Source organism: Amia ocellicauda, chromosome 2 (assembly GCF_036373705.1).
Source record: "Amia ocellicauda isolate fAmiCal2 chromosome 2, fAmiCal2.hap1, whole genome shotgun sequence".
Lineage (NCBI taxonomy): Eukaryota > Metazoa > Chordata > Actinopteri > Amiiformes > Amiidae > Amia > Amia ocellicauda.
Window position 1 is genome coordinate 14,140,085 of NC_089851.1, and position 16,077 is coordinate 14,156,161.

The 16,077-nt window shown below is 37.4% G+C and overlaps 1 protein-coding gene across 4 annotated transcripts in view; it reads right to left on the reverse strand.

Moving 5' to 3' along the window:
- The window catches only part of znf521 (zinc finger protein 521), a 174,565-nt gene that overhangs the window by 26,556 nt on the left and 131,932 nt on the right, over nucleotides 1-16,077 (reverse strand). For all 4 annotated transcript variants that reach the window (XM_066719568.1, XM_066719569.1, XM_066719571.1 and 1 more), the window contains 2 exons: nucleotides 10,211-10,342; nucleotides 13-128 (listed from right to left, as the gene is read on the reverse strand). In XM_066719568.1, the coding sequence (XP_066575665.1) occupies nucleotides 13-128; nucleotides 10,211-10,342 (248 nt within the window). The remainder of the gene's footprint in view (nucleotides 1-12; nucleotides 129-10,210; nucleotides 10,343-16,077) is intronic.

A 16,077-nucleotide genomic window follows, 5' to 3' on the forward strand; every position in this document is an offset into this window, starting at 1 on the left:
CACAGTACATACCTGTAGCTCGGTCTGGAAAAAGAACTTCTGGGGGCACTGGGAACAGTCGTAGATTTTGTCCTCTTGCCCGTGAGCTGAGAAGATGTGTTGCTGCAACTTGCTTGCCTGGACAAAAACTGCATTGGGACAAAAAAAAGAAGAAAAAAAAAGAAAATAAATTTGTTATTGGATTATCCTTGCGTACCAAAAAGGTCACAGATAAGGAAACTGATTTTCCTGCTGCTATAAATCAATATTATACAGCCATTAAGATGCAGTCATACTGATAGTTTTCAATATTTTTAACCCATGTGCTCCCTCTCTCATTACAGAGCTGTTCAATCGAAGGGGTTGAAAACAGGAGCATCACGGCTATCAATCTGCTATATCACTGCCCTGTACACACCTTTCTTAATACGCATTAGTTAAAATGCATTTAATTCTAATTCTACTGACACTTTAAACCCCTAATCCATTCATAGGACGGACACCAAGTCTGTAAAATACCTCCTCCTGGTACAATGCATCTGTGTTACTGCATTATCTGCAAACTAGAAAATCGTATTGTATGGCAGCATCTGTATTGCCTGCATGCATTCTGCATTTCCCCTCTAATCCCTAGGCTAATGGCATTGGTAAAGAGCATAAATAAGGCACCACAAAAGGGTACCAATTTGGGATATATCTTGATAATTAAGCAATATGAAAACATAAGGACTTTAATATTCATATGAATTGAGTTTTACAAGGCGATGACTGAACATTAGCATTTGTATGCTGAACAACATGTGATACCCGTGATAAAATTATACACATTCAAATGTCCGTTCCTTATGGTTTTCCAATAAATGTATAACACATTCATGCATTATTCAAGGCTTAAGTAATACTTAAAAAAATGTTTTCAGTGTACTTATTAAGCACTGCTTGTTATGAAAGGAAACAGAATAGTTACCTTTCCTACTGGCTTTACAATACAATAAAATACCCCATTCAATACATTTCCTGTTGAGATTAGCAGACCCTTCAATACTAAGAAAAGAAAGACAGCCAACAAACAGACATGTTTCACAAGTGTATATGAAAGAGTCCTTGATTTAAAGTAGCCTGTGATTCTCCAGGATACAAGATATGTAAATGTACACATGTGAAAACAGAAGATGACATGAAAATTGGGATTTCATGCCTTCGGAATAAAAGATGCATAACAATAAGGCTTCTTTGCAGTGGCAGCATGAAAACTGATGCCCTTTTGTTTGAACTAAATGCCTTCAAGAGAAGTCATTCACCCAGTAATACGTATACATTAAAAAAAAAAAAAGGACAAACTAGTATTATCAGTGTGAAATCTGCAAGGAATTGAAATCTGTGCCTTTGGTACAGCCACGATCTTCACTACTATACTACAACTATACAAACAAATTATAATCTATTTTTTAAACTACTTAAAAGACACACATACACACGCGCGCGCGCACACACACACACACGCCACCACTTCGAGCCCACAACACTGGCATCATTAATCTACATTACTAATTATAATATTTTACAGTATAAATATTCATGTAGACTGACAACTCATTTATGTGGACCCATAGTGAAGTGATTGCAATACGAACACTGATAGCTAGCGGTAAAAAAAAAAAAAAAAAAAAAAAAAAAATATATCACTGGTTTAATTAAGCAATAGTCCATACTGGTAAACTGAGAAAGTTTGTGTGTATTCTCCAAGGAGCACTTCAAACATGCTGTTTGTTATCTGAGACCCATAAACCCATATGCTTTAAGGAGTGCTATTTAAAACATCAAGTCTCTGAGGCCTTGGTACTTTGGTAAAGTTAGTATTTATGGCTTCATTTAAATTTCTTATTACTCAAAACTTTTCCCCATGGCTACATTGGGGCACAGTATATTGGATAAAAGAAACTGAAGGTAGAGTCTCTTTGGGTGCCTTCAGATCAGCACAGCTTATGTACTCAATGGAAGAACTGCAGTAATATAAACATGTTCCAATTTTAATGACTACAAAACAAGGCCCTAAGACTGTAACGGTTTACCTGGGAGACATGCTATTAATAATTAAATTGTATATGCCAGAGGCAGAGTTAGGGTTGGCAGCAAAGGCTTCTGATGGATGCCTGGTGCACTGTGACCTGAAAAAAGTTTATGTCTACAATATTAATCTGTAGGGCACATGCAAACTGATTACGAATCGGGAAGAATATGTCTGAGACCGAACTAATGAAATTAATCTACCAGCCAAACCTGGAACTTCAGAATAATCCAAAAACAGTCTGCCATTATTATGCACATCACTCTACACACAAAAAAGGGTCAATATCTTAAGCTCATTTCTCCCTGGGTTATACACACAGAAGATACCCTAAGGCCTTACTTAAGTTTTGTGCAAAATTATTCTTCTTACAATACCTCCTCTATTCTCCAAAAGAGGGAATTTATGTGTGGTGACATAAAACAACCATATCAAACACTATAAATATCACACTTCTTTTTTCCGAACGAGACATCAGAAAACCTTTGTCATCCTGCTATTAAAACTGCACCATCAGTATATTTACAACCTTCCATTAAAATAAGTAGGTTGTTATTTATGTATTCTGAAAACGAGACAAGTTTTGTTCTTTGGGAGAGCGCGGGGAAAGTTACAATTTATCGGATCTAGGGTGGAGATCTATAGGACCACCGGGAAAATCTTGGCTGCATAAAGATAAAAATACAATCGGGTTCACTCAGACTACTTAAACACAGAAAGGAAAGTCATATATTTAGACAGAGTGAGAGAAGGATTACAGATCTGATAACTTCTTAGTCAACTGGGAACTAATTTTAGACTTGCCTAAATGGCATTATTAATTTTAGTCTGGCTGCTCAGAATAATTTAAACCTTTTTTATGTAATCAACCTCACACCATTTACACCTTCATTCCGGAATCTTGGTAACACATTCTATAGTTAACACGTAAAGCCGCGCTATTGTAAAGTGACACCTGGGTGCATTGAATGGTATTGTTGTAAGCGTTTGGAGAGGATGCAGCCATCACACACATCTTCAGAATTTTAGTTATCACACAATACATAATTTAGGCCCTTTTAATATGGCATGCAATTTTACCACCACAGAGTTTTAGCCAGCATTAAACAATAAAAGATTATTTGAGGTCTTTAGAATCAAAGACCTTCAGAAAAGTAAACATTTTCACTTACTTACTCTTTAAAAACAATAATGTATTTTTCAATGTCACTTGCATTTAGACAAAAGAGGCGTGCTGCAAAAAACCCAGTGGATTTCATTCTCCTTAACATTGAAAATCAAGCAATTAGGGAGCACTTTCGCTGGCCTGTAACACAAATTGGACCTTTTGATGGATAAAGTGTAGATTTATCTAAAATCAGTATGCCATAGTTCACCATTGATCCCGATCCCGTCAATGTTCTGTACTCTTTGCATCACTGGTTTAACAAAAATTCTGCCCTGCGTTGCTCCCAACCATGATAACTCACTTTGGGGGTTATTGTAAACTAAACGAGCTCCTGCTGACCCATGCAGCATCCTGTGCATCCCATGTCATCAGTTTGTTTTTGGTGAAAATTATGTTTGGATTTCAAGAAATCATATTTATGACCATTTCCCAAACTGACATCAAAATATTTCTATATTTTATGTATGTAACTTGAGATGTTTTGGATACTTTCAAAACAAGAAATCAGGCCACGCCATTTTGAATTAATCTCCTGTAAGTACTTTACCATTCAGCTATCTCTATTCTTTCACCCATACTGCTCGCTCGCTGACACAGCTGCAAAACATACTACACTTCTGTGATTTTGAGCACTGTCCCAATCTGGAAATCTCTATAACTGCTTTCACACACAGAAATGAAAGCTGAAATGGCTGGTGTCCAATGCAACTTAATCTGCAATATTATTGCATTCACATTAACACTCAATTATCTATCTGATTACCAAAACATGTTGCTCCATTCATTTTCCCTTCTATCCTAACAAAGTGTTCTATCCCGTCTGTGCCGATAAGAAACACCCCGATAACATGATGCGGCCACCACCATGCTTCACAGGGTGAAACGCTGTCAAGGGTTTATGCCAAACATAACACTTTGCATTTAGGCCAAAAAGTTCAATTTTAGTTTAGCCAGAACACAAAACATGTTGCAATATGGCTACAGAATCGCCATACTTTAAACAGGGTTCAAGGTAGACTGTCAAGTAATGTCTTCCTTCTTGCCACCCTACCATACAGGCCAGATTTGTGAAGTGCTTGCGATATTGTTGAAAGGTGCCATATGCCTCTTCATAGCCTCTTTGATGAGTCCACTTCTTGTTTGATCATCAAGTTTGAAGGGACGGCCTGATCTAGACAGTCTCTGTGGTGCCATACACCTTCAGCTTCTTAATAATCATCCTCCAAGGGATATTCAAGGCCTTTGATTTTTTTAAAACCCATCCCCTGATCTGTGCCTTTCAACAACTTTGTCCCAGAGAGTTTTTGAAAGCTCTTTGCTGCTCATGGTTGAGTCTTTCCTTTGAAATATACTACCCAGCAGAGAGATCCTACAGGAACTTTTGAATTTATCCTTAAATCATTTGATTCAGTACAATTTAACACAGGTGGAGGTCACTTATCTTGGTGTGGGATTCTGAAGGTGATTGGTTAGGATTGCTATAATAAGGGGGGTGGACACTTTTCCAACCAAGCTATTTCAGTTTTTATTTTGAATACATTTTCTGCAAATTTCTAGAATATTGGAAGTTGGTAGGTATGTAGATACGTTAAAAAGAAAAAAAAAGAAAAAAGTTAATGAATTTTAATTCCAGACTAAAAGGAAACAAAAGGTGAACATTTTGAAAGGTGGTGTAGACTTTCTATAGGCACTGTACATATGTTCTCTCTCTCTCTCTCTCTCTCTCTCTCTCTCTCTCTCTCTCTCGCGCTCTTTTCAGATCACATTAAATCACGGAGGTAACATACATAATTAATCCTCTGCATCTAGATGATTAAATGAGGCTTTGGAAAGCTTAATTCCACTGAACGTATTTTAAATTCCAAAGATCGTCTGGGGCTAACAGAGCGGTATGATACTAATTTGCTAATACAAAATTCTATATGGGAAAGTTGAATTTATCACATAGGAAAAATAAAATACAAATAATAATGTGATTTAGTGGCCTCTTTTTTATTATTAATTATTTTATTTTTATTTTATTCACATTGAAATTAAGAAATACACTCCAACAGCATCCAATGTACTCTGCACATTACTGAGGGATGTCCAGTTGAACAAATGAGCCAAGGTTTGCCTATTATTGAAGGAAATGGTGGATACAGTATTACGATTGTGATTAGTTGTCAAGGGCCAGATGTTGCAGTGCTTTTACTAGGTCTATACAGTTTCTGTTTTCTTGAGACCACACAGAAGCAATATTAAGCCATTGTTAGAAAATAAAAGTACCAGAATATAAAATACAATGTTTCTGGAGTTATTCTTTCAAGTTAATGCAGATATGAGGGAAAAACAAGGGGCTTCTCACTTGTTTTGTTCCTTACCCTAGTACTTTCTTAAATTGTGATTAATTTGCAGTGAACAATTAATATCATACACGGTTCATGTAGATTTCCCCATAACGAAATTATAGGTTTAGACAGTGTTTAAATACATTTATTTACTTTTGTGGGGGTTTTTACCGCAGTAAAGAAATTCTCGTTTGTTTTGTTTGTTCATGCAGGAGCGTGAACAAACTTTCTGCAGGTCGTGTTTACAGACTTCCTGCCGAGTGCCAATACTGCAGAATGACTGTAAAAGTAGGGAATAAACTATTTACCAGGCTTGTGCCTATTTATAGGCGTTAAAGTTTTTCCTAAAGTGCTCAAGAAGTAGTAGCTGTGTGACAAGCAGTTCAATACTGTGACACGACTAAAAACATGCATGGCTTTCATCGCTGACATAACTTTCTTCAGTTTGTTTGTTTTTCCCTTCATATCCCCAATCCCAATTTTCAGACGATCCTTGTAGCAACTCCTGCTGGAAAAGGCAGGCTGTTATAGCTGCAGGCTCCCCCACATCTGACGCCTGTCAAGTCTTCTCTGGGTATGGCAGTCACTCTGTCATTTTCCAAGGGGCTTTTGCTCATCTCATCACCTAGCAGAGTGCCTGGCATGACTAGGGCCATACATTTGGAGCACGGTGAGTCTATGAATTCATTTAACAACCTAGCCGGTATTATCTTGATGCAACACAGGGACATAGATGGGTCTAGATACAGGCTTCACCATCTCACAAGCACTCACCGAGTAGCTTGCCAGTGCTGAAAACTGACAGACATTTTTACATCCCTCTTGTGATTGTGGGACCAGAAGTACTACAACATGGTAGAGTTGCATGAAAACTATTTGTGTTTTGTTTTGTGAACTAAACAAGGCCTTACAATTTAATGGCTTAATAACATCTTCCATATACTCTTTCAAAAACATTATTTACATTAGTTACCAATTTCATAACGGTTTGGGTAAAATTTATATATCGGCCATATTCAGTTTAAATGTAATAACATCTACATAATTCCATGTTATACACTGACACATGTAAATACAGATGAGGTACATCCTAAATGCTTATTGTATTATATGTTTGCTGTATTTATTATCATAATTATAATGAGAAATAAAGCAATTTGCTTAACTTTGTGGAAATGAAAGGCAGAGGCTTTAATAAAGCAAGTTTAACACTTAAGGATCTTTAATTTAGTCTCGTTTTAGTTCCAGGACGGTCCAGTCTCACAGGTGTTCCTGTCATACACGCAACCTGTCCACAGACACACAACTGCGATCTCAGAGAGCTGCCTCCTGTATGAGGAGCCTTTTAATTTCTGTAATTCTGAAGAGCAAACCCTGCAGTCCTGCCCTTGCCTGCCAATGGAAATCCGCAGTGTCTGTCCTGAAGGTGCACTCCGGAGGCCGAGCGCTCACATCAGCCTGATCAATGTGAACACAGGGGACGTGCCCATCAAATCAGCCTCTGGAAAATTAACACCCAAATGAAAAACATGCTTTGTATATTAAGCTCTACTGGCAGGAGGCGGTTGGGGGAAAGAAAAATATCAATAAACCACTAAACGAGAGCTGCAGTCCAACAGCAGTGGGAGGCAAGGCTCCAATTTATAGTTTATGGAATGGCGTACTTGTCTGACAATGCCAGGAAAATAAATCTTGAAGTATGAAGTCACTCACAAGCTGCCGAAGACGCAAACGGACAACTACTGCAATGTGCTCATGCGTCTCGGCCTTTCCCTGCGACTTATTGCCATTACACCTGACACAGGGTGTGCTAAGTAAGGAGAAAGGACATTGTAGATACAAATACAGTAGTTAATAATAATAATAATAATAATAATAGATCTGTGCTATATATTTAACATTTCACAACACTATCCATATGAAAAGGTATAGAGGCTTATTAACGTCAGGTGAAAATGTTAGATGGTGGTGCGGGTTCACTACACTCATTGGTGGAGCCCATTTCTCTCATCATTCAATATTACCTTGTTATGATGCAAATGGAGATTTTCTACAGGGCAGCAGGAGGGAGCCAGACCCCTGCTGTCTAAGGTAAGTCACCTCAACCATCCAATAATGTTTCCTTTCTCACCTCATTATGCCTGTCTCCTGCCTCCCTTTGTTAAATATTATGTCCCCTCTACCCTCCGTATTTGACTTTAAAAATGGATTGCTCGTTTCACAAGAGCAGGTGAGCGCGAGGGGGATCTTTATGATGTTTACTCGTCCACGTTTCAGTGCCCCATCATCCTGAGGGCCTGCTTTACAATCTTTTGAGGGGAAAAAACTTCCCCACCTTCCTGCTGCTAATGTGGCCTTTCCTTTCTGCAGTTCAGTGTCTATCTGTCACAACCCTCTTTAGCCACAGGACATATATTAGCGTGGTGAAAACTTTGAAAGCTGACTTGCAGGAACCGTAGCACTGGGATAGCTGTGGCTTGTATCATGTAAGTGAGTCTACATAAAGATATCTTATATGTCAAAAAAACAATTGTGAGATCCTGTTTCATATGTTTAATAACATTAATATTTATAAAACTGTACCATTTGGACCATACGTTTATGTATACAGAGTATTCTAAGCTTATCTCTCTATAATGCAAACCTGTAATGTGGTTGATGATCCCAGTCTCTTAAAAAAGTATATCAATAGCATAGCTGTCAAACGTTGTCATATTTTCCTAAATATACAATAATCATTATTTAAGGACTCCTCTTTTGCCACAATATGGCATTTCCTGTAGCCTGAAGGGGAATTATTTACCAATCTTCCACACAGAACGTCTCAAGGTCCAGCAGTTTGCAGTCTTGCTGCTGCTCTCAGTTTGCACCCGAATTTGGAAAGTTTTCTGAGATGAATGTTTAACTAACTGTTAAACAAGGTAGTAGGACTATCACTAACATTAATATTTATTTATTATAGGCCATCTACATCAATAACAAAAAGCTCTGTGAGTCCACCTTTTTTACACTGTTTAAACCTCTTTTTAAACTTGACATTCCTTCAACAACAATGTTTGGTGATTGTGGTATTGGTCAGGTTCACAGGCACATGTTTAGGGTGTGGGTACATTTCCCTGTACTTTTATGTAGAGATGGATATAACACAGGGTTTCAGGATATTGCAGTCACTGTACAGAACTATTTCCCCCCTTGTCCTTACACCACATATTTAACACTTCAGTCAGCATCGTGCCAGGTGGTTAAGTACTTTTCTTACTCTTTGTGACGGAGAGGATGAAAATAACAAAACACATCATCCTAACTATGCATGCATTTTATAAGTGCCAAATCTCAATATCTGTGTAATAATATTCTACAGAGTCTGTGTCTGTTACCTATTATTTCATTTCTATTATATCCACCAGAACCTCCAGGTTTAATTTAAAAGACAGCAGGGAACCAAAATTCCTGCCCCTTTTTAATGTATCATCCGATAAGGGGGACTTAAAATCTTTTTTTTTTTTTTCCATACGGGCCAATGTACTTTTTAAACTCTTTATGTATCAAAAAAGGAGCATGCTTTTGGAGGAAAAGTATTGGTTATGCCCTTGCTTTGTCTGACATCTCTCACAGCTGTTGGGTAAACACTAAACACATGCCTTCCTAGTGCATCCTAGCTTTTGGAGGACAGAATTTCTGCAGCATTTCTCTCTAAATGTGAAATCTATTCAACAGATTAAAGCTGTAGGTTCACAATCTTATACTATCATATTTCAACAAGGATTTCTAAAACATTTTTCAAGTTGAAGAGGGCTGAGACAAAGGAGTGCTGACATTATGAGTGCTGACTCCATAGAAAGGATAGCAGATATGTGGATCACTTTGTTTTCCGAATAACAAGAGGGTTGTGAGGTGGAAATAAATCACTGATAAAGCGAGGCAGAGAAGGCCTTCGAGCTCTGAAATACGAGACAGCGCTATAACAAGGAAGGGTTCAATAAAGATTGGCTTTGAATCTAAGATCCACAAATGCTTAAATATTCTTACAAAGCTTCAATAATAGGGTAGATTCAAATAACTGAACTGATGGTCTGGTGAATTCTACTATAAATGTTTGCCAGTGGAACATTTCAAATACTAGACAGAGTTGTAGTAGATATATTCTGTTTATAGAAATAAGTGCTATTAAAATAATGGGTAATTAAGCCTCCCATCTAGTCATGATTTAACGTTAAGTACCAGAAATACTGAAACATGACCTTTAAGACGGGATGTGTAAACTTCAGTGGCAGCCTTTTCACACTTCCCATCTTCCCTCAGACCAATCAACTGTAACCTTTATAGTTCTCTGTAGGCTAAATCACTGGCCAACAAACGTTGAAACCATAGCATTGAGAGGTGTGGCTACTTCACACTACATATTTAACTGATGTTACAAATATATTTCAGCATATTTATCTAGCCATTTTGTTTAATACATTACAATAATACAGTACATATTAAAAATAGCATTTGTTCAGTGCATGTATTTCAATTATCAAAATTATTAAAAAAGAGATAGTGGTGATGTAAAGAAGGTTTGAGATGGAACTATTCATTAGCTTGGTCCTATTTTTAGTCACTGGATTGTCCAGATTGTGGTGTTACCTTTATGATAATGGATAACATGTGTTTTATACATACCTGTGAAGCAAACAGGGCATTTGAAAGTGCCGCCCATCCCTTCGAAACTGTGTTCAATCAGATGGCACTGCAGTTTGGCTGGAGAGTCAAAGGTCTGACTGCAGAGCTTGCATTCGTGGTTGAGGCCTTCCTCTGTAAGACAAAAACACACAACACAATCAGGATCTTGTTTAGATTTTTAGATTTGTGTGCATTAAGCAACATCCTGTAAGTGCTTCAGCTCTAAAGTGCTTGGGAATGAGTCCATTATGTATGATATGTTGGATTCATGCAAGTAATTTCTGCTGCTGTACGGTTACTGTCCCCTGTTATAAAGTGACCTGTGATCAAATGGATTGTAATGCTCCTCACCACAGAAAAGGCCACTCTGCAAAATAATTAAGTGAATAAGTAAAGATTGATTGAAAAATTAAAACCCAGCAAATCAATAACCTGCTGAAAAGAAGCTGGAAGAGAAAACCTTCTGATTCCAGAATAAACAAAATATAAAACATCACAAAGCACATACTTGTTTTAGCACTACCCAATAGTTTCAGAAATTTGAATGTAGCAAACCTGATGGGCCATGCTCCTTAGGACATAGTAGGATGTGTGGTTTTATTCAGTTTTATTACAGTGCACACCAGCATGTCATACAATCCTTTTGCATAACAGTATTACAGTACAAGTTAAATATGGGTATATATCAGTGATAGTTTGGTGATAAGGTAATTTAATAATACAGGATGTGAAATATGGCACTTACTACTGCATAACTAGATTGTTTTTGGAGTCATGGCAGAGACAGTAGGACTGACATTTCAGAGAAGACAGACTTTTTTCGATGTTGAGATTTTATGACATCACAATCCTTAAACCATTTCTCTTTATGACACCAACAGTATCAGACAGCACCTCTGAATAAAACAGTTAGTACTAGTTATTATATTCTTCTTAGATTTGTTATTAGCATTCAAGTGCATGGAAGTAGCATCTGTACATTTGATCTATATGCCCTCTGCCTGGTAGCAAAAAGGGAATGAGAGAAGGGAAAAAAAAAATCTAACAAGTGGAAGTTGACAACTCTATTGATTATAATATGTATAAGGGTTTCACTTGGCATGTCCATCAGTGCCAAGACATCAAAGAACAATCAAGCAGCAGTAAATATTTTTTTTCGGTAACCTTCTGTTACTTGGTTTACTAACAAGCTCTGTCAAGCTGTCAGCAGAACAGTGTAATATTGGAAAATTATTCTCTAAACAGTATTGACTGTCAGCTTCCACACACAAACCAAATAAATTATATAAAGTAAGCAGTAAACTTTATACCTTTTAAAAAATAAAACCTTACAAGCACCACCGAAAATGGTAGAATTCTGGATGACCGTCGCTTCAAGTCTTGTATTATGTAGAAAATCAAGCAGACAGATATGGGTTTTGGGTTCCATTTTGTAGTAGTTTGTTCTATTACATTCTGTATTATTTCTTCATCAAAGCTATTTAAACATCACAACTTTGTATATACAGTATAGTAATAGTTCATGTAGCGCCTCTCATCCATTTTTTACAATCCATTTCACATTCGTCCCTACGTAAAGATTTCAGATTGGATCCAAAAGTTGTGTGTACTACTTTTCAAGATCAGCAAACCAAGCAGCACCCAAACGAACAGAAACACAATTCAATTTCAGTTAACATAGAACATACTGCTACTCCAACACTTTTTTGTGTAACGACTGCCATATGTGGATTTTCTGTGTTGATGTCTTGAGTGTTACACTGTCCAAATTACCCCCGCCTTCTCCCTTTCACTCTCTCCCCCCCATCCTATACCCCACTGTGACAGACTCCTGCTATGCCCCTGCTGGCATTTCTGCAAACAATCCTTAATTTATCAAGCTTGGCAGTTGGCAGCCACAGGGTGAGACTAGAGGGTGGATTGTCTCACTTGCGAAGACACCAAGAGATTCACTGGCATAAGCTCCCCCTTCAAACTGACGAAAACAGAAGTACTAGGCCTTTAGCTTGCCTGGGGTTTCTGGCAAAGAACGAAGGGAAAAAAAATATAAAATAAAACACCGACCCAGAGCATCACATTTCACTTTTGATCTACTGCCTATGGCAAACAGAAACTTGGAAACGACGTTTGTAGCTTTTAAAATCCCTAGCTATTAGAACTGCCCTGCTATGTGCTCACGGAGAGCAGAGTTTGGGACCCAGGAGGCATTAGAGGTCATGAAAGCATCGTAAATTAGCTGTCAATAATTTAATGACTGAGAATGGTTACCTAGCCTTTTTTCTTATTTTTAATTGCCATCCTCAGCAAAATTATAAAATATTTGTAAGGCTACAGCACTGTATTATAATCATGCTTTGGGCATGTTTAATTTTTAATACCTGTACATCATGAGGGTCTATCTAGTCCAGCAAAAAACAAGTTAATTCAGACTTCTATTAAAAATTTACATATAGAACAATTCTGAGCCTATCTGTTTGTGTGTGCGTGTTTATACACACATATAGAAGAGGGTGAAAGGATTTTTGAATACAGGTACTATAGGAAGACTAAAAACACGGGCCCTGGCCTCACATGTTAACTTAGGTGCCTCTGTCAAAAATCTCACAGGCAGTGGCTAATGCCTTCTTGACAATACAGTACATGCTGTGTATTACATACTTGTCAAACAAGAAAAAAAAAAAAAAAAAAAAAAAAAATCTGCTTCACCCTTTTATCTTCCCCCCTGTTTTTAACAAGACATTTTTGAAAAATGACACTGAATACTAATAGCCATGAAAAAGCAGGCTATGCACTTGCAAGACATTTTTTTTTAATTGAGCATTGACAAACTAATGTCTAGGGTTCAGTCTGGTGTTTTTATAGTATATAAAATGAAGCGACGTACAAGATGGTGTGATCCTCTCACATCAGGTATAAATTGGATGGCTGATTGGATGGCAAGGGTATCTAACAGCTTGGGAGCAGTCCTGAACTACTACATGCCATGTTGGCAGTGTAATTATGGTCCCACTACATTAACTACACTCACTAGCTGAGCTCTGAAAGGAGTAATACCCAACCTGTCTCAAAAGGCAAAACTATTTTTAGTTAAAAACTGCCTGGAATCTTTGTCTTATTGCTCTTGGCATCAGAGCACAGACTGAGCGATTTCAGTATTACATCTTCACTATCACAAAGGGAGTGACCAAAAGGATCTGCTAAGCCCAATCATATGCAGTTTTTCTTTCTAACCTCTAGATTTAAAAGGTACCTATTAAACTAATGACTAAAATCATTGCGTTTCACCCATTTTTGCCCTCTTCATCTCCAGCATGATCACGTTTGGAAAGAATTTAAGGAAATGACACTGGGTTTTCATTCACATGTAAAACTTGAAAATTGTGGGTTTCCTATTAAATAGCAAGTCATTTCTCATTAATATTTCCTTAAGAGGTACCAAGAATCAGCTATAGATAGAGAACCACAGAAAACAGACAGTTTCACCTCATGCAGTCCCAGGTAACACTACGGTATTATGAAGTCTAGATAATGTTTTGTGAGACAAGAATATTGTTTAACGGCTTTTACTTGATACAGATAAGTACTAATTCTGTACCAAAAATACACAAATCAAAACTGAACAGCAGAGTTCTTGTTTAGTCTGACTTGTCTAGGTATTCCTTAACCCCTAAGACATCGAATACAACTTCCAAATAAAATCTTTGAATGCTGGATTACGTATGATATATTTTCCTGGAAATGTGACATAATACTGAGCCCCAATTGAAAAACGTTCCTTGAGCAGTTCATTTTCAAGTTCCAGCAGAGCTTTCGTCAGCCCTACAAATCATGTCCACTGGAAACAAACTAATTAGGGCGAAGGTTAATCAATACATGAACAGCATTTGGAGTCTAGATTCCTACAGCGAATTACAGTTTAGGTCACAATATAAATGAATTAACCCACAATCGAGTATCACACTGTAGCTCAAAAAACAGTAAAATGTTTTGTACAAACTGGAGCCCGTTTAGTCTAAAACTCTAATCCTAACTTGTTAAAAATGGCAGTCCTTCCAGGATGGCGATACAGTGGGAGCGAAAATGGGCAGCCAGAGTACGACAATGGGAAAGAGACATCCTGATCAACAATTCATTTAGCATGGTTGCTAAGGCACATTACATTTACTGCATAATTTTTAAAAGCTGGTTGCACCGTAAAGCTTCATTTGGGTCAGTTAATAAACTCCTTTCCAAAGGTATAAAATATAAAGGAAATGATTTGGTTACTTACATCAGGCTTCTTATCTTACCCATCTTGGACGGCATGCTGATAATGTCAATTGGCCCGTTTATATACAGTATACAGTATCTATATAGGACAATTGTGGAGTGTCTGCTGTTCATAATAAATCATCAGTACAAATTCAACTGTAAAGAGTAGCAACAGAATATGAAAGCTTAAACCCTTGCAAGTCGCCTTGGATAAAAGCATTAGTCAAAGTATTAATAATAAGGAAATCATATTTGATAATGTTTCACTGTTTGCTCTGTTAGGGTGTTTAAATATCTATGAGATGTAGATTACTTTTTTAATGTTCTGTCAAATTCCATGAAGCCTGTATGGATTGCCGTCACCTAATACGGGGAATCATCCGTAACATCCCTCAGTCTGTTTCCATGGCCTGCTGCTTTTGAAAGGACCAGGATGCCAACCACATTGTTTTGTACCGTACTGCTCCACAGTCTGGTCCTGAAACCAGCTGTGACCCATCAAACCAGGGAGGCTCCAGGTGGGCTATTAATGGAATGGGCTATTGTATAAATGCACACAGAGCTACACTTTGTCCTATAATAGTACACAGGCACACAGAACCCACTAACCACATTTCAATTCTAATTTACAGGCAATTTATAATTTCTTGTAACTAATTAACTATTTCATTAATAATAAAAAATGGATTCACTGCTTAAATGTTATTTAAATTCTTTTGAAATCACACATTCTACCATGATGCACCAACACATACACACACACATAGACACGTATATAATTTTCTAGTGTAATGTAAATGGCAATTGAAAACAGGAAGTTTGAAAGCTTGAAACATTCACTTCAGTGGTTGGGATAATTACAGGTTTACAAAACAAAGAAATACACTTTTGCATTAACTCAGTCAAAATAATGAAATTATATTGGGGAACAACAACAACAACAACAACAACAACAAAAAGTTTAGAATAGACCAATAAGTACCAGAAACTAAGAAGACACACAAAACAACAATACTTTGAAAAGAGAAGCTCTGAGAAAGGCCACTTCTTTAAACTTTAATTGTGTTTAATAAGAGTTCCACTACAAATTTCCTTGGATTCGTCATTTCAATGTGTCCTATAATCAGAGGAAACTATCTCCATTAATTATAGAAACGTCAACTATGAAAGCCTTTTTTCCATGAAAGACGAAACCACAGTTGTGTGTATTTTTTTCCCCTCATCTGACCTTTTGCCCAAGACAGAGCAGTAAACAATTCCTTTGCTATAATTATCATTTTCTCAGAGGGCCACCGCGTAAGTTTTGCATGCTGAAGATTTACATATCCAGAGCCGTATCCATATGTGCTGCCCTTGCCTGATCCCTGAGCATATAAACTTCCCTATTAGCAGCCTTGACTGCTTAATTATGCAGATTTCTTGGTACCTGCCTGTCTGTAAAATTACTGTGTCTAACCTTTTTTGTGTGTGTGCTTGCACCATGCTGGTCATCCTAATGAAATCGGCGTAAGGGAAAGGGGCTGATTTGCAGTAATAGAGGTTGGATCACACTGGCAATCTGTCCTTAGTGGGAGTTAGAAAAGAAGTCAAATGGCTCATCTGGTTCTACCCTATAG